At 44.2% G+C, this 27,039-nt stretch overlaps 1 protein-coding gene across 1 annotated transcript in view; it reads left to right on the top strand.

Moving 5' to 3' along the window:
- Positions 1-27,039, top strand: part of ADCY7 (adenylate cyclase 7) — a 393,360-nt gene that overhangs the window by 276,297 nt on the left and 90,024 nt on the right. The window contains exons 9-10 of the mRNA XM_073604992.1: positions 6,240-6,398; positions 9,432-9,564. Of these exons, the coding sequence (XP_073461093.1) occupies positions 6,240-6,398; positions 9,432-9,564 (292 nt within the window). The remainder of the gene's footprint in view (positions 1-6,239; positions 6,399-9,431; positions 9,565-27,039) is intronic.

The following is a 27,039-nucleotide window of genomic DNA, read 5'->3' as shown; positions in this document are numbered from 1 at the left end:
ACATTTTTTTTTCTTTTTTCAATTTTCAAAAGTTTGTGACAAAAAGTGAGGTCTGCAAAATACTCACTATACCTCTCAACAAATAGCTTGGGGTGTCTATTTTCCAAAATGGGGTCATTGGGGGGGGGGGGTTGTGCCATTTGGGCATTCCATGGCCTCCAAAACTGTGATAGGCAGTGAAGAGTGAAATCAAAAATTTACGCCCTTAGAAAGCCTGAAGGCGGTGCTTGATTTTCGGGGTCCCGTACGCGGCTAGGCTCCCAAAAAGTCTCACACATGTGGTATCCCCGTACTCAGGAGAAGCAACAGAATTTATTTTGGGGTGTAATTTCACATATTCCCATGGCATGTTTGAGCAATATATCATTTAGTGACAACTTTGTGCATAAAAAGAAAAAAAAATTGTCTTTTTCCCGCAACTTGTGTCACAATATAAAATATTCCATGGACTCAACATGCCTCTCAGCAAATAGCTTGGGGTGTCTACTTTCCAAAATGGGGTCATTTGGGGGGTTTTTGAACTGTCCTGGCATTTTATGCACAACATTTAGAAGCTTATGTCACACATCACCCACTCTTCTAACCACTTGAAGACAAAGCCCTTTCTGACACTTTTTGTTTACATGAAAACATTTTTTTTTTTGCAAGAAAATTACTTTGAACCCCCAAACATTATATATTTTTTTAAAGCAAATGCCCTACAGATTAAAATGGTGGGTGTTTCATTTTTTTTTCACACTGTAATTGCGCAGCGATTTTTCAAACACATTTTTTGGGGAAAAAACACACTTTTTAAAATTTTAATGCACTAAAACACACTATATTGCCCAAATGTTTGATGAAATAAAAAAGATGATCTTAGGCCGAGTACATGGATACCAAACATGACATGCTTTAAAATTGTGCACAAACGTGCAGTGGCGACAAACTAAATACATTTTTAAAAGCCTTTAAAAGCCTTTACAGGTTACCACTTTAGATTTACAGAGGAGGTCTACTGCTAAAATTACTGCCCTCGATCTGACCTTCGCGGTGATATCTCACATGCATGGTGCAATTGCTGTTTACATTTGACGCCAGACCGAAGCTTGCGTTCGCCTTTTCGCGAGAGCAGGGGGGACAGGGGTGCTTTTTTTTTTTTTTTCTTCTTTTTTTTTTTTTTATCTTATTTTTAAACTGTTCCTTTCATTTTTATGTTTTTTAATCATTTTTATTGTTATCTCAGGGAATGTAAATATCCCCTATGATAGCAATAGGTAGTGACAGGTACTCTTTTTTTGAAAAAATTGGGGTCTATTAGACCCTAGATCTCTCCTCTGCCCTCAAAGCATCTGACCACACCAAGATTGGTGTGATAAAATGCTTTCCCAATTTCCCAATGGCGCTGTTTACATCTGGCGAAATCTAAGTCATGAAATGCTTGCAGTTTCCGGTTTCTTAGGCCATAGAGATGTTTGGAGCCATTCTGGTCTCTGATCAGCTCTATGGTCAGCTGGCTGAATCACCGGCTGCATTTTCAGGTTCCCTGTTGGGACAGGAGAGCCAGAGAAAAACATGGAAGATGGTGGGGAGGGGGGGGGGCATTCTCTCCCACTGCTTGTAAAAGCAGTCTAGAGGCTAATTAGCCGCTAGGATTGCTTTTACATGAAAGCCGACTGCTGGCTGAAAAGAATGATACCAAGACGATACCTAAACTTGCAGGCATCATTCTGGTATAACCACTCAAAGTCCAGCAACATACCAGTACGTTGCTGGTCCTTGGGCATATATTGTTAACTTTTTTTTCATGCAGCAGAACAATAGAGAGAAAATAGAGAGAGAGAACAATAAAACGACAACTATTTTTGGTTTTTTTATTTTATATTTTTTTTGTGTATTTTTTTTTTTTTTTTTTTACATTTTTTTTATAACTGTAACTTTTAAAACTGTAACGGTTCCAGGTTTGAGTCTCTCAAAATGCGATGGCATCTTGGGAGACCCTGTGAAAGTGTGTCCTAGTCTGTGCAATGCTGTACCCTACGCTAAAACTCAACTAGTGTATGGTGGCGCTCAAAACATTCACCAATGCAAAGACCAGGATTGCCAGGACAGGAGGGACAATAATACCGGGTGTCATGCCTAAATCCGCGCTTTCTGCAGACACGACATTTTCTTTGGGGGGCTCGTTGGGTAGGGGTACTCGGGAGGACATATTGAAAATGCCTCTCATGCAGTCGGCTTACTGCATTTGGTTGGGGAAGGTGAGGTGAAGCACCGTCTGGAAACAGAAGGGCTCTGACAATCTCTTCCTGGAATGTAAGGAAGGATCCAGTCCGTCCTGAAGCTCTGTATAGCACATGAGCGTTCAGCAAAGCCAATTGAAATAAATAAACAGACACTTTTTTGTACCAGCGTCTGGCCTTACGGGCAACTAGGTACGGCGCCAACAACTGGTCGCTGAGGTCCACCCCTCCCATATTTTGGTTATATTCGTGGACACAGAGGGGTTTCTCCACAACACCAGTCGCCGTAGTAATTTGGGCCGTCATGTCTGCATGAAGGGAGGTGAGAATGAAAACATTCTTCTTATCCCTCCACTTCATAGCGAGCAAATTATTACACTGCAAGCAGGCTCTCTCCCCCAGCCTAAGATGGGAATCTACAAGCCGCTGGGGAAAGCCCCGGCGATTAGGTCGCACGGTGCCACATGCTCCAATCTGCTGATCAAACAAGTGACTAAAAAGTGGCACGCTCGTGTAATAATTGTCCACGTACAAGTGGTACCCCTTTCCGAATAAGGGTTACACCAAGTCCCACACTATCTTGCCAGCACTTCCTATGTAGTCAGGGCAGTTTGTCGGCTCTACGTGACTATCTTTGCCCTCGTAAACCATAAAACTACATGTATAGCCTGTGGCCCTGTCACAGAGCTTATATATCTTGACCCCGTATCTGGCACGCTTGCTGGGAAGGTACTGTTTGAATGACAAGCGGCCAGAAAATTTAATCAGGGACTCATCAACGCAGACAACTTGATGGGGAGTAAACAAGTCTGCAAAACGTTGGATGAAGTGGTTTACGAGGGGCCGAATTTTGTAGAGCCGATCGTATTCAGGGTCTCCACGAGGATGACAGAGTTCATTGTCGTTGAAGTGCATGAACCGCAAGATCTGCTCGTATCGTGCCCTGGCCATGGAGGCAGAGAACACGGGCGCATGGTAAATTGGGTCAGTGGACCAATATGACCGCAACTTACTCTTTTTATTCAAGCCCATGTTGAGGGAAAGGCCCGGAAAGATCTTAAATTCGGAGACCGTAATTGGTCTCCAATCTCTGGCAAGCTAGGACTGGGGATTAGTGGCGATGTGTTGACCAGCGTATAAATTGCTTTGGTCCACAATAGATCTATAGAGATCTTCGGTGAAAAACAGTGAATAAAAATCCAGTGGCGTAAAATCAACTGTTTCCACCTGAATTCCGGGTTGGCCTGTGAATGGGGGAAGTACGGGTGCTGCAGAAGTGGTGGGTTCCCAATTCGGATTGGCGAATGCAGCAGGAAGGGCACTATGGGCACGACGGGCCTGTCTTTGTCTTCTTGGTGGCAGCGGGACACTACTTGTGCTTGCCACCTCGCCAGCTTGAACTGCACTTATGGGACTCGCCACGTCACCAAGTGTTACTGCAGTGCTGGATGTACGACCAGGGTGTACTAGGCCGCTGGTGCTTGCCAGTTCACCAGAAGGAATAGCGGCGCTAGTACTTCTCTGCTCCATACGAGAGCCCTGCGGTTCTTGCACTTCAAGGACAGAAGAAGAAGTCCGGGGTCTGGTACGCCTGACCTTGGCAGGGACCACAACTCCGTCGCCAGAGCTATCTGTCATGGAGCCGCTGTCCTCTACAGGATCGTATTCTGAGCCTGAATCTGACAGATGAGTGACTTCCTCTTCACTATCTGTCATGCTCAGAAACGTGTAGGCCTCTTCACTAGTGTACCTTCGATTTGCCATTTTGGGCTCTAAATTTAGGGGTACACTAGTGAGACTCACAGGCAAAAAAGCTCCTGACTGTCAGCGACTGTATCAAAACGTTACCAAAAAACTGTTAGCGATCGCAGGGATCAGGCCTGACTCTGCGAACGCTGCAGTTATGTGTTTAGTGTTTTGTAAATGTCAGTGATCGATACTGCACTTGGCTGGGCTGGGCCGAGGGGCAAAACGCAGGTGCTAGCAGGTATCTGGGCTGATCCCGCTACCACTGCGTTTTTGAGGACCCTAAACTGCTGGGGATGCTAGTATAGATCTGATCGGATCAGATATCGATCCGTTCAGATACTATAGCACTAAGGGAGGTGTATGCTGCGTGCGTGGGTTTTAGTGCTACTGGCGCTAACCTGACGCTGCCTGGGGCGACGCAGACCTTATCTGACCCTAAAAACTTAACTTATATCACCGCTGGGCAATTAGGGGGTTAAACCTTTATAAGGTAATAAACGGCGGGTGCCCTAAAACTATAATAAACAAACTAACCAGCGTCACCCGTAACAATTATATGGTGATCACTAGTGAAAGGGTTAACTAGGAGGCAATCAGGGGGTTAAAACCTTTATTAGGTAGTATATAGGGGTCCCTGTCGCTATAAAACACTGACGGCAAACCTATATACTTACCTCCCTAACTAGCGTCACCTGTGTCACTAATACAGCGATCAGAAAAACGATCGCTTAGTGACACTGGCGACGGGGGGTGATCACGGGGTTAAAACTTTATTGGGGGGGTTAGGGGGGTACCCTAGACCTAAAGGGGGGTACCCCAGACCTAAAGGGGGCTAACCCTAACTGCCCTAACACTTATAACTGTGACAAACTGACACCAATGCAATAATCAGAAAAAAAACAAAAAACTGCTTTTGGTGTCAGTGTGACAGGGGGTACAGGGGGGTGACTGTGGGGTGATGGGGGGGTGACAAGTGTGCCTGCGTGTTCTACTGTTAGTGTAGTGTTGGTGCAAACTTACTTGGATGTCTTCTCTCCTCGGCGCCGGAACGAAAAGACCGGCTCGAGGAGAGATGACATCACTTCCTCCGCTTCTGTTTACATTACAGAAGCCGAGGAAGTCTGTCATTGGCCAGGAGCGATTGCGAGGGGGGAGCCATGAATGAGTGGCTTCCCCCTCACCTTTGATCGCCCCTGACCTGAATCCGACCGCCGCTGGCACCGGGGGGGGGTCCAATCGGACCCCCCACCCGCGGGCAGGCAAGGACGTACATGTAAGCCCTTTTGCCTGCCCGTGCCACTCTGCCGACGTACATCGTCGCGCGGCGGTCGTCAAGTGGTTAAACATTCTACATTCAGTGAAAGTTCATGCAGAGCAAACTTTGCATTACATGAACTTTCACTGAATGTAGAATGTTTAATGACCAGGGGCGAACTGATCCATTGGGCAGTTTATATAGTACTAATCCATAATTTGTTAATAGAAGGATTAAAGAGCTTGACTTGTAGTTTTGTTAGCTGTTTTTTTTTTTTTGACAGGGGCGCAGTTTCAGTGCTTGCCATAGGCGCCATTTTCACTAGATACGCCTCTGAGTGTTATGGAAAGTGAAAGTAAAAGAAAATCCCAAATGTCAGAATAGGAATAGTGGGGAGATCTTCCAATGGGGCACTTGTTCTGGTGACCTTTGTGACACACTGGAACTCTATTACTTTTGAAGGATTTCCTGTCACTTCCTGTTCTGGCTATGGGACAGAAAGTGAAGGGGAATTTCCCCAGTGGGACATAGATGGCACAAATCTGACAGGGGTTATAACCTTCCCTTATTCTATCCAAGGTGGAAAAGAAAAAGTTTTGCCTTTAGTGTCACTTTAAGAATCACCCTAGAGTGCAGTGCTCACAAGAGGGTTGTAGAAGTGATGGATGCGCCATGTTACTGCATGGAGGGGTTGTGAGATACACATGCATTTCCAGCTAAATTTTAGGACTTTATTAGGTATAGGTCAAACATTAGGCCACAGTAGCTAGAAGTTACAGAACTGGAAGATTACACATTATCACTGAGTTCAGCTTTAAATGTAAAATATTTTCAGAACAATGAAAAAAGATGAACGTTGATCAGTGATTAGATTCTGTAAGTTACAAAGCATTTGCCACATGTTCTGTGTTTTGTAAGAATGATAGATCTGATAGTATTTAGCTGAACTTTGTATCTACAGTGCATGTGTTTTGTGGGGTCTTTCATAATTATGTGCATTTTTGTTTCCTTAGGCAAGTGAGAGAAGCTACTGGAGCAGATATTAATATGAGGGTTGGAGTGCATTCTGGAAATGTTCTCTGTGGTGTCATAGGATTGCGAAAATGGCAATTTGATGTTTGGTCACATGATGTCTCCTTGGCTAATCGTATGGAATCTGCAGGAGTACCAGGGTAAAATAATCTTAGAAATGTGTTAAAGGAATAATACAAAACATTGGTTTTGTATAACTGTTATTTTCCCCATTGCTTCCAAGCAGATGCAAAATTACAGATAATACTTGAAAATCCGACAGTCTGATTCTATTTGGTGAATGTGGGGAAATGTTACTAGTGTTTAAGATGGCCTGAAAAATCAGGTTTTGCCATTTTGTTTAGATTTGCCAACAATTATATAGAGGGAATGCCTCTCTGATTATACTATGTATCATGAACAGATCATTTACATAGTCCTTTACACCCCATAGTTGTAGGTAAAGCTAAAGATGATTGTTTGAAAACCAAGTTCACCTTTTGTAACTTGTTACATGTTACACCCATATTCAGGGGGTAACATGTACCGTGTTATGAACAGACCGGCCCCTGCACCTCCCTGATCACTAATCTGACAGCTAGCAGGGATCTCTCCCCCCCCCCCTCTGCTAGCTGTCACAATTTAAAAAAAAATGTGGCCCACGCGCCCGGCTGCGTCACTCACTCATTCACAGTATCCTGTGAATGGAAAATTACAAGTTGCGGCTGTCGGAGTGTAGTTTTCAATGAACTACCACAGCACTAGTCGTTTATTCTCTCTTCCTGTGAAATTGTGTCTGCTTGCCCGTACAGGATGTATGGGCTGTACGGGCACAAGATATACTGGCCGATCTGTTGGAGACCTGCATGGTACCAGCGATCTCCTGATGAGGTGTGGAGGGGCGGGGAGCGGCCATCTCAGCAGCTTGCTGAGACAGCCATCTGTCAAGGCAGCTAGCGGATCCAGACTTTGGAAGTCAGGATGACACGCTGCCTCGACTGATAGCAGTGATGTCAGGGAAAGCAGACTTTAGACCGCTCTCCGCTGAAAACAGGTCACAGGCTTGCAAAACGATTTGCACTCCTGTGACTTTTAGGAGGAGCCCAGCCTAAAAACCTCAGGCTGGACTTCTCCTTTAATACTAAAGGTACTAAATACCTTTTCTCATCAGCAGTATATAGCAGTCTTGTGACTTCTATCAATGCCTGGTTAAAGCTTGTAGGAGGGGTTTTCATACTTCACTGGCTGCCCTATCAGGATGCAGGACCCCTGACCCTCTTTCTGGACAGTGCTGATTGGCCCTGTGCTGATCACATGCACTCTCCCACGAAAAAAAAATCTCTCTAGCAATATACATCAAACTGAGCATGTGCAGCTGACTCCAGTAACTCTGTCTCATCCAGACATGTTTTGGAGTCAGTGGAAGAGGAGGAGGATCTGTGCATACAGGATCAAACAACCTTTTCACACAGTGCAGAAGAATAATCCCTATAATCCCTATGTATAACAGGCATGCTTTACTGCATATACAGACTTATATTTAGTGTTACTAAACCCACAACAGTAAAATAAGTGGCTCTCTAGTATTGTTACTTATAAATGTGACAGCCAGTGATGCCTTACTTGCTGGCTGTCTGACCGTGCCTAAAACTGTCTCTGTCTCTTGGTTTTATTGTCACAAATTATAGTTAGAATTGTTGCTACACTGTTCGGTAAGATGTTTTTAGATAATTTTTGGCTCCAATGTTTAGTCAATTTGATTAAAAGGAATGCTAAGCATATAATGTTTCCATACACACTGCATTCCATTCCATAAATACCAACAGCCAGCATATTCCATGTAATGGAATGATGTGAGCATGATATGCAAATTACTTATTCACTTTTTGTTCTTTCTGCTAGAGCAGTGGTTGCCAACCTTACGGACCGCTAAACTCATAATTTTGAATCCGGACGATTACTGAATGAAAAATTACATGAATTTTTACATGCCTTGCACACACAATGCTCCAGTGCTCTGCCTCCCTACCCCTGGATCACACTGCTGCCTTATACACACAATGTTCCTGCTCTCTTCCCCCCTGCACTCTGCATCACACTGCTGCCTTGCACAGACTCATCATTGGATCTCACCTCCCTATCCAGCCATGTGCTTAAGGTCTGTGCTCCCTCCCACAGTCTGTGATCAGCGCTGTCATTGGAAGTCCTCTCCTTCTTCAGCTCCCACTCTCTGCACTACTCCTGGCACCTCCCATTGAGTTCACAGGAGCCAAAAGTACAGGGGAGACATCAGGTATCAATATGTGGCGACAGTATTGACTTTTAGCATGCATTAAGAACAACACTGGAAACAACATTGGGCGGTATACATCCGCCACAGTGTTGATTTGCGGCAGAACCCCTGGGGACCACCAAAACTGGTTGGCAACCACTGTAATAGAGGATTTGTTAACATGTTAAAATAATTTCAGCTCCCACTTGCTACCTGCTGGTAGCACATCTATCCAAATATAAAAAGAAAATGCCAGACAGATCCAATATTTTCTTACTTTTTTCCTGATGTGAATGGAGAGGGGTGTCGATAAGAAACATTCCGCATTAATTACAATGTTGGTAATTAAAAAGAAAATCTTTTGTTGCACTGAATTCCACAGATTATTCACCCCCTACATCACCAGACAAGCAGTAATGCCAACTTTGGTGCCTGTTGATTGTTATCTCCCATGCTCGATGCCACAATTGCAGGTTTTGCTAGTTTTTAAATAAAACATTTTTCTCTATCTTTTTTTAACTTTATCAACGTTATCATCTAGCAGCTCTGTATACAATGTCTTATTTATATCTGTACTATCGAATACCTTTTGGTACAATGTAAATTAAAACAATTTACATTTTAATTATTTCTTATAGTTTAAAAAGCAGAGCTTATTAATCAGTGTAGAAAGATACTACTTGCACATTGACAAAAGTAGTAACTTAGAAGTGCAGTATAATAGTTCTATCACTGGAATACAGGGAAACAATTGAGTAAATGGACTTTTGATGTTTGTAGTTAATAATTTAAAGATTTACAACTGGATGATTTACAATAAAATATCTGTAGCAGTAACAAGATGCAGTTATAGTATAGTCGCTGTGTAAATCCCTTATACCACCATGTCTTAAATAAAATTGCATTTCTCTTGTTTTGTTAGTCGGGTCCACATCACAGAAGCAACACTGAAACACTTAAATGGAGCTTATAGTGTGGAAGAAGGGCATGGAGAAATAAGGGATCCTTATCTTAAGGAAATGGACATTAAGACTTACCTTGTCATTGATCCGAGGGTAAGTGTGAGTTGTATGGGTAGAGTAGAGATAATCATAATTTGATAACACATGTCCTAACTGCTAGGATGTTTCATTTTTGCATAACTGCAGGAAAATGGTTAAATATAAAGCTATAGTATATTTATGTTTGTTTTAGCTGCCAAATAACTTCTAATTACGTACATCTGTAACACTACACAAGCAGGCAGGCGATGCGCTTATTTTCTGGTTCAGCAATACACCTTCCAGTGTCACCTCATTGCCTCAAACTTGTTCACTGGACAATGAATCCGCATCATCAGATCTATCAAGTTAGCAGGGAGAAGATTTGGGGAAGCAGAAAAGCATAAACAGGAAGTAGTATAATGTTAATCACAAAGTTGAACAAAGTTAGAGATCAGTTGACAGGTAAAACAGTAAACATTCACTTGGCCCAGAATATCCAAACCTGACACAGGACATTCAGATCTGTAGTTTGCCAATATGATTTAACTATGTACAGTGTGGAGTATAGGGTCATTTGCTATGAATATGTAATGGGGGGGTGTGGCTTGATGGTGAGGAGAGCAGACGTGTAGCAGCACAGCTCCGGCTATCGAACGGAATCCTACAGCCATCCTAAGTCCATTTTCCTCCAGACGGGCACCAAAATACTCCCCACAGATGTGGGAATACTTCTGGCTGGAGCACATGGTGAAATACAGGCCACCCGCACCGCCATCTGCGGCGGGACAGCTAGCCTGGTGCAGATGGCAAGACGGCGTCGGGACACAGGCAGAGCAGCGTGACATGCTGCAGCCATCTACCACAGCTTCACACAGATATCCTGCAGCTTAAGTGAGTGACTCTGCTCCTGCCCTGTTTGATACCCAACCTGATCCCATGCAGGCACAGGACTTCCCCCTGAATAATGAAGATAAACCCAGGCCCAGGTTCCTCTAAGGGATAGAACAGGTGCTAATGAAGAACGTATCAGCTCCCTAGAGGATGTTGTACATCCCTTATCTGTTACTGTGAGAAATCAAACGGGTGAAATAGCGGTCCTCCGCGCAAAAATTGGCGATTTGGAAAATCGTTTGCGCAGGAACAATCTCCACTTTGTGGGGTTCCCGAAGCAAGAAGAGGGCTCCCACCCTGAAACTTCCTGTATACCTGGCTGTGACGAAAATATAAGCGTAGGATAGTTTTGCCTTAACTAGATGTGATGTGATCTGTAGAAGTAGTGTAACTGTAGATGTAGTTTAATTCTGGGTTATTAGAAATATAGTATTCTATGTCAGTCATGCACATATGTTCTTTCATTAGCATTTGAAAAGGACAGAGATTTTTTCTAGGATCAATGTGACACCTAGATGTCAATAAAAGTTCCCATTAGAGTAAACATAGATTGCCAGCTTCCTGAGGCTCAAAGAAATCTGCTAGTCATCTTGGCCACACGGATCTGCAGGGGGCATTCACAAGGCTCCGGACAGTCTGTAAGCTTTGATTAATATCAAGAGATCTAAGGAACCATTTTTATCTCTCATAAAAGCTAAAATATTAACGGCAGAGAGATGAAAATAATTCCTTGTGATCGTACACCTGATGGGTTACGTGTACATGTGACTCTGTATGTTTAGCAGGTGTGGAATCCTGGAGAACCACACAAAACCGCTATATGGCGCCTGATTGCGGCAGGCAGGCAGTGATTGGTACTGTTGCGATCGGCATGATGCGCTGGTATCGGAAATCCTATCCATGACCCAGCAATCAGCGCCGTTCTGGGCCAATTTGACTCTGGTCATTTCAGAACACAAAACATTTGTGGGCTGAGACAGGAACACCCCCCCAGGGTTGATTGGCCAAGGGCTAAAGTCCAGCCCACATCCATATTTCAATAAATTGGGTAGACTGAGATATGGACATTGTTCTTCCACGAAGCCAGTTCGAAACTGGGGAGTTCCCACATGTTCCAGTATGCTTCTACTAACGGATAGATTTTCTTGGTAAAGTTTATTTCTGTTTTTATCCCTTTTTATTTTCATAGCAAATTACCAATTGGTGTGTCTTTCTGCATTTTTTGTATCTTTTTTGGTAAATCTTTTTTCTTTGTATATCTTATATGCACTGCCCACTTTCGGGATATTAAATGATAAAATTAATAAGTGACTTCTGTGTACTAAGCTAGGACTCATATCTCTGGAGAGGTTGTTGTATTTTAGTGCCTAAGTACTCGGTTTAAGTTACGTACCAATCGGTATGCAATTGCACTGTGTGTTGGCAGATTGCATGCAGATTGTAAGCTAACAGATCTTCCAGACGGAGATCTGTGTGTGTGGTGGCTCAGCAGACCAGTCTGCGGACAAACTGTTGGGTGGTGGCAGGCTATCGTTTATTGTGTGTCTGGTGTGTGGGTGTGGGGACAGTGGGAAGAGTGATTAACACCGGGGTTCAAGCTTGCAGGATAGCTGGAGGAATCCTAGAAGTGTGTAGTAATTGCTAGATTGCTCCCCAACCCTTAGAGTGCACCAGATTGTATGTAAGATTTGTATCTGCCTGTGTGTGGTCAGCTAGCTGGATTGGAGTGGAGTCTCCCTCTAGTGGTGGCCAAAGGTAGTGCAGGCTGTGAAAATACTACAGCCAGTCTTACATGCGCAGTATAAGTTCCCCCTTATTCCCTTAGTTCCTCATATACCCCGGTCACGGAACGCACGTCGCGGTTAGTTAGTAGCCGTTGGGGTGTGGATTCGTGACAGATTGGCGGCAGCGAGCGGAATTTGCTTAGTACATTAGTACATGGTTTATTCATTTAACCTATGTACTAAAGGTTGGAAGCTTGTTAGAAGCAACTGACCTACAGAAGCTCACTCAGTGCATAACTTTTGTTTTGTAGAAGACATACTTGGCTATTTGCTCCCCACCCCCTCTTGTTTTTTCTTTTCTATCTTTTATTTGGGCAAAAAACTTGGAGATGGTAACCCACGAGATGATATGCTGGTACAAGAGGCAATCCGAAGAGACCGCGATTGACCTCTGTGAGCTAAGAGGCATCAGTACAGTCGGCAAGACGAGGACCCAACTTTTATGTGCGTTGATAGAGGATGACCATGAACAGTTCACCATGGCATCTAAATCCAGAGACTGTGCCATTCCAGATGACTGTGTGAGACAGCATGATTCTGTTCTCAAACCCTCTCAGCGGAAGAAATCACTACAGCAGATGAAGCAAAGAGGGAGAGAGCACAAACTGAACAGTACCCAAATCCAGCATGGAAATGCAACATCACCTCCATCTGCATCAAGAACTACAAGAACTAGACCTACATCTGTGGAAACCTTGAAGTGTTTTGTCTGTAACCAAGGTGGACATTACTTGAGCCTTTGTCCAAAGAGGAGGAGGCCTAGCCCACCAGCAAGTATGAAAAGTGCACCCCCTACTGTGTTGCTTGTTGGGGAAAATGTAGGAGACCGAGCGGATAACCTGCAGCCAGTTACCGCAAGTAACAGCGTTACAGTCGGACTCCGAGGTATGGGATCAGAGGATGTCCTAGCTCTTCCAGGATTGAGGTGCTGTGAGGATGTGATCCCAGGGGAAGCCATGTTTGTCACCGGAGGTGGAGGAGCCATCTCTGCCGTGCCTATGGCTTGTGTCTCGTTGAACCTGGACTCTGAAAGCCAAATGAAAGAAGTGGGCAGAGCAGATCCCACGTATGTAGGAGGCCATGCGGATAGCCTGCAGCTGGTTACCGCCGGTAACAGTGTTACAGTTGGACTCCAAGCTATGGGATCAGAGGATGTCCTAGCTCTTCCAGGATTGAGGAGCTGTGAGGATGTGATCCCAGGGGAAGCCATGGTTGTCACCGGAGGTGGAGGAGCCATCTCTGCCGTGCCTATGGCTTGTGTTTCGTTGAACCTGGACTCTGAAAGCCAAATGAAAGAAGTGGGCACAGCAGATCCCACGTATGTAGGAGGCCATGCGGATAGCCTGCAGCTGGTTACCGCAGGTAACAGTGTTACAGTTGGACTCCAAGCTATGGGATCAGAGGATGTCCTAGCTCTTCCAGGATTGAGGAGCTGTGAGGATGTGATCCCAGGGGAAGCCATGGTTGTCACAGGAGGGGGAGGAGCCATCCCTGTCATGCTTATGGCTTGTGTTTCGTTGAACCAGGAATCTGAAAGCCAAGTGAAAGAAGTGGGCAGAGCAGATCCCACAAATGTAGGAGGCCGTGTGGATACCCTGCAACTGGTTACCGCAGGTAATAATGTTTCAGTCGGACTCCGAGATATGGGATCCACGGATGTCCTAGCTCTTTCAGGATCGAGGAGCCATGAGGATGTGGTCCCAAAGAAAGCCACAGTTATCACAGGGGTTGGAGGAGTCATCCCTGTGTTACCAACAGCTTGTGTTGCTTTGCTCAGAGGATCAAAAAGCAAAGTGAGAGAAGTAGGCATAGCAGATGCCAGTAATGTACTATCGGGTACTGACCGGGTGCAGTTGGTAGCCCGCTATGAGCCAAATTCATCCCCCCTGAAACCTGCATCTCCACCTGAAGCCCCGGATTCACGTAAAGTACTGTTGGGTGACTCAGTGCACGTTGGGAACTCTGGGGAGGGTCAGGGGACTAGTGACTGTGTGCCAGGTCCAGGCCCTAATGGGTTTCTGGAGCCAAGGCCCAGAGAGGAAACTAAAGTCAGAATGAACTCTGAAATTGATAATGTTTTGTGTGATGTAATAAGTCATGATCTGTGCCTTGCAGACGTTCCCTCTGCTGCAGTGGTGACTCCTGGGGCTAACCGGTCTGCCCCAAACTGGTCATTGCCCACTGCTACAGAGGGACAGTCTGTGAAAGGGCCCAATCCAACTGGGTCGGACCCTTGTGAACTTGGTCAAGCAGGCCTGAGGTCCTCTCACACTGTTGTCTCCCTGGCGTCTGTGGCAAATCGCTCTGAGTCCCCTGAGGCTGTTAAAATTGACATCAGCCTGGAGGAGTACAGAGGTCTGGCTGACGGATTGCCAGTTGGGGATGGCGGGATGAGGGTGAACAGGGAACAGGACTGTGACTCTGTAACCATTTGTAAAGAAAAGGAATGTTTTGAAGTACCTGCTGAAAAGGAAAACTGTGTTTCAGTAGATCCTGGTAAGGACAAGCAAGGTGTGCTTGTAACCTTATGTGAGGCAAAGTCTTCTGTAGTCTGCTCCTCTGCCATCACAGCTACCAGTACTTCCATTGTGGATTCTGGGCTGTGCATCACAGAGGAAAGACCACAGGGTGAGGGGGCAAATCTGATCCAATCTGACTCTACTCCCTTGGCAGTTGCAGCTGACAGCACTGATTTCTTAGGGGATGATACATTTGTTGCCAGCCCAGAAGAACTCAGGTGTTGTGCCAACAGATGCTCTGCTGAGGATGGAGTAGGAGTATGGGATGTGGGTCAAAGGACAACCCCAGGTGGAATTCAGTCTTCTGTGATCTTCTCCTCTGTCACCATAGTTGCGAGTACTGCTATTGCGGATTCATTGCTGTGTGTCACTGAGGGAATATTACAGGGTGACAGGGCAAATTTGGCCCCATCAGGGCCTACCATCTCAGCAGCTGCAGCTGACAACACCGGGTACTTTCTGGCTGATAAGTCTGATGTTAGCCCAGAGGAACTGAGGTGTTGTGCTGGCAGGCCTTCTGCTGAGGAGGACAGAGTAGGAGAGTATGACACGGGTCAGAGCATGACCCCTGGCAGAATAAAGTGTTTTGTGGCTTTATCCTCTGTCCCCACAGCTATGAGTATCATAATTGAGGATTCGTTGCTGTGCATAACAGGGGAAGAACCGCAGGATTATGGAGGAAAACTGACCCCATCTAAATCTGCTCTCTCAGAGGCTGCAGCTGATGGCACTGCGTTCCTACAGGCTGATATGTTTGGTGTCAGCGTAGAGGAATTCAGGGGTTGTGCTGGCAGGCCTTCTGTTGAGGCAGAACGAGAAAAAGTGTGGGAGACAGGCCAAAGAGTGGAGGCCCTGGTACCCAAGTCATGGAACCAGGCCCGGACCACCCAGGGACGGCCTTATGCCAGGCTCAAACATCTGGGTGTGGTAGCTCATAGAGTACTACCAGATGGCCAGGGCCAATGGCTGAGAATGCTGACAACACACAATGACAAATTTGCCTGTACCCTTTCAGTAGGTAGTCAGTGGCCAGTGGATGAAGTGGATCCGCAGGGCAATCTGCTGGCCAATCCTGATCCAGACCCGTTAGGATCAGTCAGAGAGGGGTGCGGTCGCCCTCTCCTATCTGCAAAGGGACAGGCTGAAATGTCGGTGGTGCCAAGCTTCAGTTGGGGGAACCTTCACCCCCATCTTAGGGAATCTTCCATGCAGACGCGTTAGCTGACCCGTTTAGGCTCAGCTGTGCGTCATCTGGAAGGGGGAGATGTGACGAAAATATAAGCGTAGGATAGTTTTGCCTTAACTAGATGTGATGTGATCTGTAGAAGTAGTGTAACTGTAGATGTAGTTTAATTCTGGGTTATTAGAAATATAGTATTCTATGTCAGTCATGCACATATGTTCTTTCATTAGCATTTGAAAAGGACAGAGATTTTTTCTAGGATCAATGTGACACCTAGATGCCAATAAAAGTTCCCATTAGAGTAAACATAGATTGCCAGCTTCCTGAGGCTCAAAGAAATCTGCTAGTCATCTTGGCCACACGGATCTGCAGGGGGCATTCACAAGGCTCCGGACAGTCTGTAAGCTTTGATTAATATCAAGAGATCTAAGGAACCATTTTTATCTCTCATAAAAGCTAAAATATTAACGGCAGAGAGATGAAAATAATTCCTTGTGATCGTACACCTGATGGGTTACGTGTACATGTGACTCTGTATGTTTAGCAGGTGTGGAATCCTGGAGAACCACACAAAACCGCTATATGGCGCCTGATTGCGGCAGGCAGGCAGTGATTGGTACTGTTGCGATCGGCATGATGCGCTGGTATCGGAAATCCTATCCATGACCCAGCAATCAGCGCCGTTCTGGGCCAATTTGACTCTGGTCATTTCAGAACACAAAACATTTGTGGGCTGAGACAGGAACACCCCCCCAGGGTTGATTGGCCAAGGGCTAAAGTCCAGCCCACATCCATATTTCAATAAATTGGGTAGACTGAGATATGGACATTGTTCTTCCACGAAGCCAGTTCGAAACTGGGGAGTTCCCACATGTTCCAGTATGCTTCTACTAACGGATAGATTTTCTTGGTAAAGTTTATTTCTGTTTTTATCCCTTTTTATTTTCATAGCAAATTACCAATTGGTGTGTCTTTCTGCATTTTTTGTATCTTTTTTGGTAAATCTTTTTTCTTTGTATATCTTATATGCACTGCCCACTTTCGGGATATTAAATGATAAAATTAATAAGTGACTTCTGTGTACTAAGCTAGGACTCATATCTCTGGAGAGGTTGTTGTATTTTAGTGCCTAAGTACTCGGTTTAAGTTACGTACCAATCGGTATGCAATTGCACTGTGTGTTGGCAGATTGCATGCAGATTGTAAGCTAACAGATCTTCCAGACGGAGATCTGTGTGTGTGGTGGCTCAGCAGACCAGTCTGCGGACAAACTGTTGGGTGGTGGCAGGCTATCGTTTATTGTGTGTCTGGTGTGTGGGTGTGGGGACAGTGGGAAGAGTGATTAACACCGGGGTTCAAGCTTGCAGGATAGCTGGAGGAATCCTAGAAGTGTGTAGTAATTGCTAGATTGCTCCCCAACCCTTAGAGTGCACCAGATTGTATGTAAGATTTGTATCTGCCTGTGTGTGGTCAGCTAGCTGGATTGGAGTGGAGTCTCCCTCTAGTGGTGGCCAAAGGTAGTGCAGGCTGTGAAAATACTACAGCCAGTCTTACATGCGCAGTATAAGTTCCCCCTTATTCCCTTAGTTCCTCATATACCCCGGTCACGGAACGCACGTCGCGGTTAGTTAGTAGCCGTTGGGGTGTGGATTCGTGACACTGGCTGAGGGATATTTTTGGGACAGATGAACCCTCCTTCTCTTATGTTATTGAACGTGCACACCGCACCCCCCCCCCCCCATAATCACATGGATCTTTAACTTTCAAGACAAAGTTGCCATTTTGCGTCCTGCAAGAGAGAAAGGCCCATTGAAGTATAATATTCCACCAGCTGTTTTCATCTCCCCGCTCTGGACTTTTTTTCTATATACATATATAATTTTTGTTATATTTATATATTTTTTGTATGTTTTTGGACTTTTTTGAGGTTTTATCATCATATATACACATTTTCATATGCACTTGTGTGTTAAATTGTTGATCATTTATTTTTGTCTGTAGGTTGGTGTGTTTCAGAAGCTTTTTTACTGTCATTATTTCACATGCAACATATATGACCCATCTTTACCTTTTTTTTTAATTTTTTTTTAGTCCCTTCAATTTTTATATAGATTTTTTTGAATTTTTACACATAAATCATTTTTTTGCACTTTTATCACAATTTTTATAAAATTACATTAATTATTTCAAGGGTGTTTTTACACACACATGTCCACCATTTGTATTTGTGCAACTTTTTGTGTTCAGTAATAAATACAAGAGAACCAGTTCCATTGGCAGCCATACATGCCCACACCATGACACTACCACCACCATGCTTCACTGATGAGGTGGTATGCTTTGGATCACGAGCAGTTCCTTTCCTTCTCCATACGCTTCTCTTCCCATCACTCTGGTACAAGTTGAGCTTGGTCTCATCTGTCCATAGGATGTTGTTCCAGAACTGTGAAGGCTTTTTTAGATGTTGTTTGGCAAACTCTAATCTGGCCCTCCTGTTTTTGAGGCTCACCAATGGTTTACATCTTGTGGTGAACACTCTGTATTCACTCTGGTGAAGTCTTCTCTTGATTGTTGACTTTTACACACATACACCTACCTCCTGGAGAGTGTTCTTGATCCGGCCAACTGTTGTGAAGGGTGTTTTCTTCACCAGGGAAAGAATTCTTTGGTCATCCACCACAGTTGTTTTTCGTGGTCTGCCGGGTCTTTTGGTGTTGAGGAGCTCACCGGTGCGTTCTTTCTTTTTAAGGATGTTCCAAACAGTTGATTTGGCAACACCTAATGTTTTTGCTATCTCTCTGATGGGTTTGTTTTGTTTTTTCAGCCTAATGATGGCTTGCTTCACTGATAGTAACAGCTCTTTGGATCCCATATTGAGAGTTGACATCAACAGATTCCAAATACAAATAGCACACTTGAAATGAGCTCTGGACCTTTTATCTGCTCCTTGTAAATGGGATAATGAGGGAATAACACACACCTGGCCATGGAACAGTTGAGCAGCCAATTGTCCCATTACTTTTGGTCCCTTAAAAAGTGTGAGGCACATGTACAAACTGTTGTAATTCCTACACCGTTCACCTGATTTGGATGTAAATACCCTCAAATTAAAGCTGAAAGTCTGCAGTTAAAGCACATCTTGTTTGTTTCATGTCAAATCCATTGTGGTGGTGTATAGAGCCAAAAAGATTAGAATTGTGTCGATGTCCCAATATTCATGGACCTGACTGTATCCTGAATGACATGGCATGCAATGGTGCGCCTATGCCACAAGCCTTCGGAGTATATACCTTATACTGATTACTGTGCCATGGCCAGACCGCTAAAAATAATTTCCTGGAACACTAGAGGACTGAACTCACCTCAGAAGCGCTCCCTAGTGTTCTCAGTTCTAAAAAAGCAGCGCCCCCACATTATTTGTCTCGAGAAAACACATATGGTTGATTCTAAAACAAGGTCCCTTAGGCGGCCCTGGCTGACTCAATCTTATCATGCCACTCATACGGCTTACTCCAGAGGGGCCTCCATTTTGCTGGCTAAATCTCTACATGCGGAGGTTTTGCAGATTAAAATGGACCCAGAAGGTAGATATGTGGTCCTTATGACACAAATTGCCTCAGTAACTTTTACCTTGGTAACCGTTTATGTACCTCCCCCATTCTCCACAGTTGTGTTGGTAAAATTGTCGCTTATGCTATTGTCTAGGCCCCCAGACCCAGTATTATATGTCGTGTAGGTGACTTTAATGCAGTAATGAGCCCAGCCGTGGACCGTCTGGGGGGTGGGGGCAGATCCTACCATTCCTTCACTGACTGGGCCCAGGTGCATGGACTTACCGAGATATGGAGGTGGAAACACCCGGATGAGTGTCAATTTTCCTGCCATTCGGACTCTTTCCACACCATGTCCCGTATAGACCTGGCATTTGGCACACGGGATACTCTCCCGGTGGTATCTGCCATATCTTACTTACCTAGGGGAGTATTGGACCATGCTCCCTTGGCGGTGGATCTCCTCCTCCTTCCAGGATTAGGCCCGAATGTGTGGCGCCTAAACTCCTACTGTTTGGAGGATGAGATAGTACAGGGAGAATGTGGGAAGAGTGTAGTGAACTACTGGACTGAAAATACTGGTACAGTGGACTCGCTTACTGAGTGGGAGGCTTTTTAGACCAGGTTGCGGGGTACCTTTATGTCTATCACTGGCATTTTACGTAACAATTCCCTACAACATACTGTGGAACTAGAGGCTGAAATGACGTGCGCAGAAAATACCTATAATTCTGACCCTAGTCTAGTTAACAGAGACTCTTGGTTGCATTATTGCAGAAAATATGAGCTCCGTTTACTAGACCTTACACAAAAACGCATGCTACATGCCACACAAAAATCATTTGAGCATGGTAACAAGACTGGCCGCATTTCAGCTTATTTTACCAGACCTGAACGATCCCCCATTTCAATCCCCCAAATTCTGACTGCACAGGGACAGATCAGTGATGCCCCTGGAGACATTATGGAGACGTTTTTGGACTTTTATAAAAATCTATACTCATCGAGAGCAGAATACACACACTCCCAACTAAGTGACTACTTGACCCAAATATCACTCCCTTCCCTTTCAGAAGAGGACAGTACAGATTTAGAGGCGCCTCTCTCTGTTAAGGAAATCGCACTGGCCATTTCGCAACTACCGGCACATAAGACACCAGGGCTAGACGGCTTCCCTACTGAGTGGTACTCCCAATTTCAGCACTTACTTTGCCCCTGTCTTCTGAAAAACATACATTCAGGTCCATAAATATTGCAACATCGACACAATTCTAATCTTTTTGGCTCTATACACCACCACAATGGATTTGAAATGAAACAAACAAGATGTGCTTTAACTGCAGACTTTCAGCTTTAATTTGAGGGTATTTACATCCAAATCAGGTGAACGGTGTAGGAATTACAACAGTTTGTATATGTGCCTCCCACTTTTTAAGGGACCAAAACTAATAGGACAGATTAACAATCATCCATCAAACTTTCACTTTTCAATACTTGGTTGCAAATCCTTTGCAGTCAATTACAGCCTGAAGTCTAGAATGCATAGACATCACCAGACACTGGGTTTCATCCCTGGTGATGCTCTGCCAGGCCTCTACTGCAACTGTCTTCAGTTCCTGCTTGTTCTTGTGGCATTTTCCTATCAGTTTTGTCTTCAGCAAGTGAAATGCATGCTCAATCAGATTCAGGTCAAGTGATTGACTTGGCCATTGCATAACATTCCACTTCTTTCCCTTTAAAAAACTCTTTGGTTGCTTTCGCAGTATGCTTCGGGTCATTGTCCATCTGCACTGTGAAGCGCCGTCCAATGTGTTCTTAAGCATTTTGCTGAATATGAGCAGATAATATTGCCTGAAACTCTTCAGAATTCATCCTGCTGCTTTTGTCAGCAGTCACATCATCAATAAATACAAGAGAACCAGTTCCATTGGCAGCCATACACGCCCACACCATGACACTACCACCACCATGCTTCACTGATGAGGTGGTATGCTTTGGATCATGAGCAGTTCCTTTCCTTCTCCATACTCTTCTCTTCCCATCACTCTGGTACAAGTTGATCTTGATCTCATCTGTCCATAGGATGTTGTTCCAGAACTGTGAAGACTTTTTTAGATGTTGTTTGGCAAACTCTAATCTGGCCTTCCTGTTTTTGAGGCTCACCAATGGTTTACATCTTGTTGTGAACACTCTGTATTCACTCTGGTGAAGTCTTCTCTTGAGTGTTGACTTTGACACACATACACCTACCTCCTGGAGAGTGTTCTTGATCTGGCCAACTGTTGTGAAGGGTGTTTTCTTCACCAGGAAAATAATTCTTCGGTCATCCACCACAGTTGTTTTCCGTGGTCTTCCGGGTCTTTTGGTGTTGAGGAGCTCACCGGTGCGTTCTTTTTTTTTTTAAGGATGTGCCAAACAGTCGATTTGGCCACACCTAATGTTTTTGCTATCTCTCTGTTGGGTTTGTTTTGTTTTTTTAGCCTAATGATGGCTTGCTTCACTGATAGTGACAGCTCTTTGGATCTCATATTGAGAGTTGACAGCAACAGATTCCAAAGGTAAATAGCACACTTGAAATGAACTCTGGACCTTTTATCTGCTCCTTGTAAATGGGATAATGAGGGCATAACACACACCTGGCCATGGAACAGCTGAGCAGCCAATTGTCCCATTACTTTTGGTCCCTTAAAAAGTGTGAGGCACAATGAGGCACATATACAAAATGTTGTACTTTCTACACCATTCACCTGAATTGGATGTAAATACACTCAAATTAAAGCTGAAAGTCTGCAATTAAAGCACATCTTGTTCGTTTCATTTCAAATCCATTGTGGTGGTGTATAGAGCCAAAAAGATTAGAATTGTGTTGATGTCCCAATATTTATGGATCTGACTGTATATACTAACCAACGCACCATGCAGGATACCTAGATCTATCTTTAAATGGATAGACACCCTATGCACAGTGTTTTTATGAAATGTTAAATCCCCCAGAGTGGCATTGGAGACGCTACGGCTACCGGCGCATCTGGCGGGGTTAGCATTTCCTAACTTCTATTTATATTACTTAGCCTCCCAAATGGTTCATATCCATGACTGGCTCCACCCCACTGCGGCAAACGCCTGCACGTCCACTGAAAGGAGCCATTGCCTCCTTCTTGGAGACACTCCATAATATCATCTACAGAGGCCGGGCTCCAGCTCGCTCAGGCACAACTATACTAACTACTTCACTATCCCTTTTTAAAATGATTGTCTCCAAGATTACAAAAGAACCATGGTCGATGTCCCCTAATAACCCTCTGTGGTTTAACCCTAACTATAAAGAACTGTACTCTTTACCTGACCCTCAACGGTGGTACTCCAAGGGAGTTAAATACCTGTGCCATCTATATGACACACAGGGATTTAAATCCTTCCAACAAATGCAGGCTGATTTTGACCTGCCACGCTCTTATATGTTCTTCTACTACCAACTCCGGCATGCCATATGTGCCCAATTTGGCTCGTTAGAAAATCCCATAGCTATACCTCAGTTAGAGAAAATACTGCGACACCCTGACCCCACTAAACTTATCTCCACATACTACGCTGCCCTCATGACTGACAGCAACCCCAGATTTTGAACAAAATGGACCCTTATGGACTCTACACTTACTGAAGATACACTTACTGAAGATGAAGAATTTGGTGATACATACAAGACGTCAGTAATACCATCCAAGGACCGCATCAACAATATTAACATTTTTCATCTATCCCACCTAACCCCTGCTAGGTTACATAAACTGGGACTAACACATTGTTTCTGGACCTGCTGAATAGTCCAGCACTTCTGGACAGAAGTGGGGACTTTCATCTCATCAGCGATGGGCCTCCCAAACATTTTGCACCCCAGTAATTGCCTGCTGGGAATTTTTGGGGATATCCACATTTCAACCCATGCAAAAAGCCTTCTTCGTATCCTCCACATTTTTGCGAGAAAAAACATACTATTGTCATGGAAAGGATCACAGACACCCCTGAAATCCCTGTGGCTAAAACTGATCAATGACTTGATACCTTTATATAAACTTACATTCGAGGTTAGGAAAAAAAACAAAACCTTTCACAAAATCTGGCATAGATGGCTGGCCAGCCCATTAACCCTTCCACAAGACAGATAACTAGATAGGTAGTGTTCCTAACAGATGACGTGCACCAGAACCAAGCACGCACCCACCTGATGGTCATGCAACCAGAGAAATACATACTGCACACCCCTGGTAATTCATACTAATGAATACAAGAGACTTGATAAATGAAAAGTGTTTATTGTGCACTACAGTGAACTTATGTAATATTACAATGCTGTGAATCAACAAAGTCTTTTCTTTGAGATTGTAGGCCACACCCACCCACAAAACACTTTCCCCAGATACAATCTAAATAAATAATACACAAACATCCATCTTTTTTGGCAAGAAATTGGCCGCGACACCTTTTATTGGTTTTAAACAATGTAATAATTCATAACTCTTTTATTATATAGCTCAGTTATTAGAAATCGAGCAGTAGCAGAATTTAAATAAAAACAACAGTCCCCCCCAGAATCCGGGGTGACCCTACCACATAATAGGTGTTCGCGACTGGGGCGGGAGGGAGGGAGCTTCAATTTCCTTCTTGGTCCAGTGGGAAAGAGGAAAAGCCTCTTTCCTGCTGACCTTTTATAGCCTATCCCCACTTCCAGCACTTTCCATGAGCTCTGATTGGTTCTTCCCAGGTACCTTAGCTTAGCTTCCTTAAAGGGGCAGCCGCCCTAAATTACCTATAACTAAAGCTGCTAAATTAAATAATCTAAATGTGGTGGGGAGGCCACAACCTCAAGAAAGTGGACCCATATTGCGCCCCCTTTTTCATGAGATTGTAGGCCACACCCACCCACAAAACACTTTCCCCAGATACAATCTAAATAAATAATACACAAACATCCATCTTTTTTGGCAAGAAATTGGCCGCGACACCTTTTATTGGTTTTAAACAATGTAATAATTCATAACTCTTTTATTATATTATAACTTCATAAATCCAAACATATTTCCATCTGCTCAGTTATTAGAACTCGAGCAGTAGCAGAATTTAAATAAAAACAACAGCCCACACGGCGGGCTTGAACATCAAGCCCGGCCCCCCCCCACCGCCACGGCCACGGCACTTTCTATACTATACTGTAGCCCCAGATTGAATATATCCAGACCAGCCTCTGATAAATGGACTCCATCAGGCCTGTACAAACCCAGGTAACCACCTTCAAGGTCCACATGCTGATAAGATAGACCATTAATCAGAGGCATACATTTTTCAAGAACCCTATTGACTCTTTTCCTCATTTTTTCCATGACCCTCCTCTGATCTGAGGAGAGCCACGAAAGCCGAGGGACTATCTCTGAAAAGACTAAAGTTGTACCTGGGGAAGTGATACAAAAGCGCTGGAGATCCTGTTTAATCATGAACAATAAATCTAGAGTCTATTCCTAAATCATTGCCACCCAAGTGAATAACCAAAATGGATGGCATGGGCCATAATTGACACAACCTTGTTAGGTGAAAATAAAGTTGGTGCCACTGAAGGCCTCTTATGCCCTGCCAATATAACTTAAAAGAGTCCGGCTGCAGGGACAAATTCGTTGAGTAACTGCGTTGAGCCGCTCTCTTTCGTGCCCAGTATATAAAAGAGTGTCCCAGAATCCAAACTGTGTGCTGAAAACCTGAAATTCAAATAAACAAATTAGGCCTAACATATAAACGAAAACAATGGGACTTCCACCTCCCCATTTCTTTAATGTCAGACTCTGGTAACCCTACCCGGGCCGCCTCAGAAGCTGCGCCTATTCTAAATCAGTGGGAGGAAAATTTCAAGTTGGTTAATCCCAACTGTACCAAGCATTTCTTAAAAACTACATCAAATTGAAATTTCGTAAGTGGCATTGAATTAGCATGAATAAGAAAAAACCCTTTACCTAAAGGTCTAATCCCCATAAATTGTTTAACTGCCTCTACAGGGCACACGATTCCGTCCTCTTGTACACACAGGTTGACCCACCTGCCCTTGCCGCATTGATCCGTTTTAGACTGCTGCAGCCAAATATGCACTCTCAATTGGTCAACCACTACTTGCTCAAATCGAATTCCTGAAGTCCCTTGTTTATTTTCTGGTACTAGTTCCGAGATACGGAAAGCACCAAAAAAGGCTAATACGAAAGCCATTTTGAAAAGTAGCGCTTCATACTTAGAGAAGCAAACCATTGCAGTAACCTTGCAAAGGCCACGAAGGATGTCCAATGAGATAGGTCGTCTACTGTCTGAAACAAAAGTAAACCTCCTGTAACCCTTCAATGCCTGTTTTAACGGAAAAATAAGACGTGCAAGGTTGCAAACCTAATAACCTAAAAAAAAATGAAATGCCAGCCAGCGTTTTTGACACATAACTAAAGGAAAAACGCTGCTGTATTAACTGGGATAAGAAGGCCAAGACAGTTGCTTCAGATGGTTCTCTGAAACTAAAACCTTCAGCGCATGCAAAGGACAACCAGCTTCCCCAGGACGCAGAGTAACTGGACCAAGTCTTGGGCGCCAAGGAACCTCAAATAGCTTCTGCTACAGCACTCAAATCACGTCCCACAGGTGGTCTGGGCACGGGATGCCTGTCACATCTGCCTCTGGAAGCAAACTCCGGAAACGGTCCATCTGCAACCGGGATAAAGAATCAGCAATGATATTCAGGATCCCAGGAGTATACCTAGCTTTTAACCAAACATTAAATTTGAGGCATCTAAAGACCACTTGTCTTAGTATTTTGATCACTAGCAATGAATTAGACGAAAGACAATTAACCGCATATAACACGCCCTTGTTGTCAGTCTCCACTAGAATATGCCTATTTGCAAAATTCGGGCCCCCTAACTCCAAGGCCACCAGAATCGGGAACAACTCCAACAACACAATGTTACGGGTGACACCTGTCTGAAACCACAACTCAGGCCAAACTGCACAGCACCAATGTGTTCTCCAGATAACACCAAAAGCCTATGGATCCTGCCGCATCCGTAAACAAACGGAAATCTGAGGCTATCACAAATTCAGATTGGAAAAAGGACCTCCCATTATAACATTCCAAGAAGCTAGCCCAGACCATCAGATCTTCTTTAAGAGGGGTGGTCAATCTAATGTGATCCAAAGGGGATTTCATACCAGAGATTGCCAGATAAAGACGCTGAGAAAAAATCCTGCCAACCGGCATAATTCTACAAGCAAAAGCCAAAATTCCTAACAGCGATTGCATCTCTTTCAACCGAACTTTCTTCTTTTTCAATACCCACATAATCAGCCATTTCAATTTCTTCAATTTTACTTCAGGCAAACGAAACTCCATCATTCACGTGTCAATTTCGATGCCCAAGAATTCCATCGTCGTGCTGGGCAAGCAAGTCTTTTCATCTGCTAAAGGCACACCAAAATCTCGAGACATAGTCTGAAATGACAATAACAACTCCAAGCAACTTGAAGAGTCAGCTGGCCCGACAAATAAAAAGTCATCAAGATAGTGAACTACACTATCCATACCCGATTGAACACAAAGA

The sequence above is a fragment of the Aquarana catesbeiana genome, linkage group LG11, assembly GCF_042186555.1.
Source record: "Aquarana catesbeiana isolate 2022-GZ linkage group LG11, ASM4218655v1, whole genome shotgun sequence".
Taxonomy (NCBI): Eukaryota; Metazoa; Chordata; class Amphibia; order Anura; family Ranidae; genus Aquarana; species Aquarana catesbeiana.
Note: the sequence above shows the minus strand (reverse complement) of the source record. Positions and strands in the feature narration are given on the sequence as shown.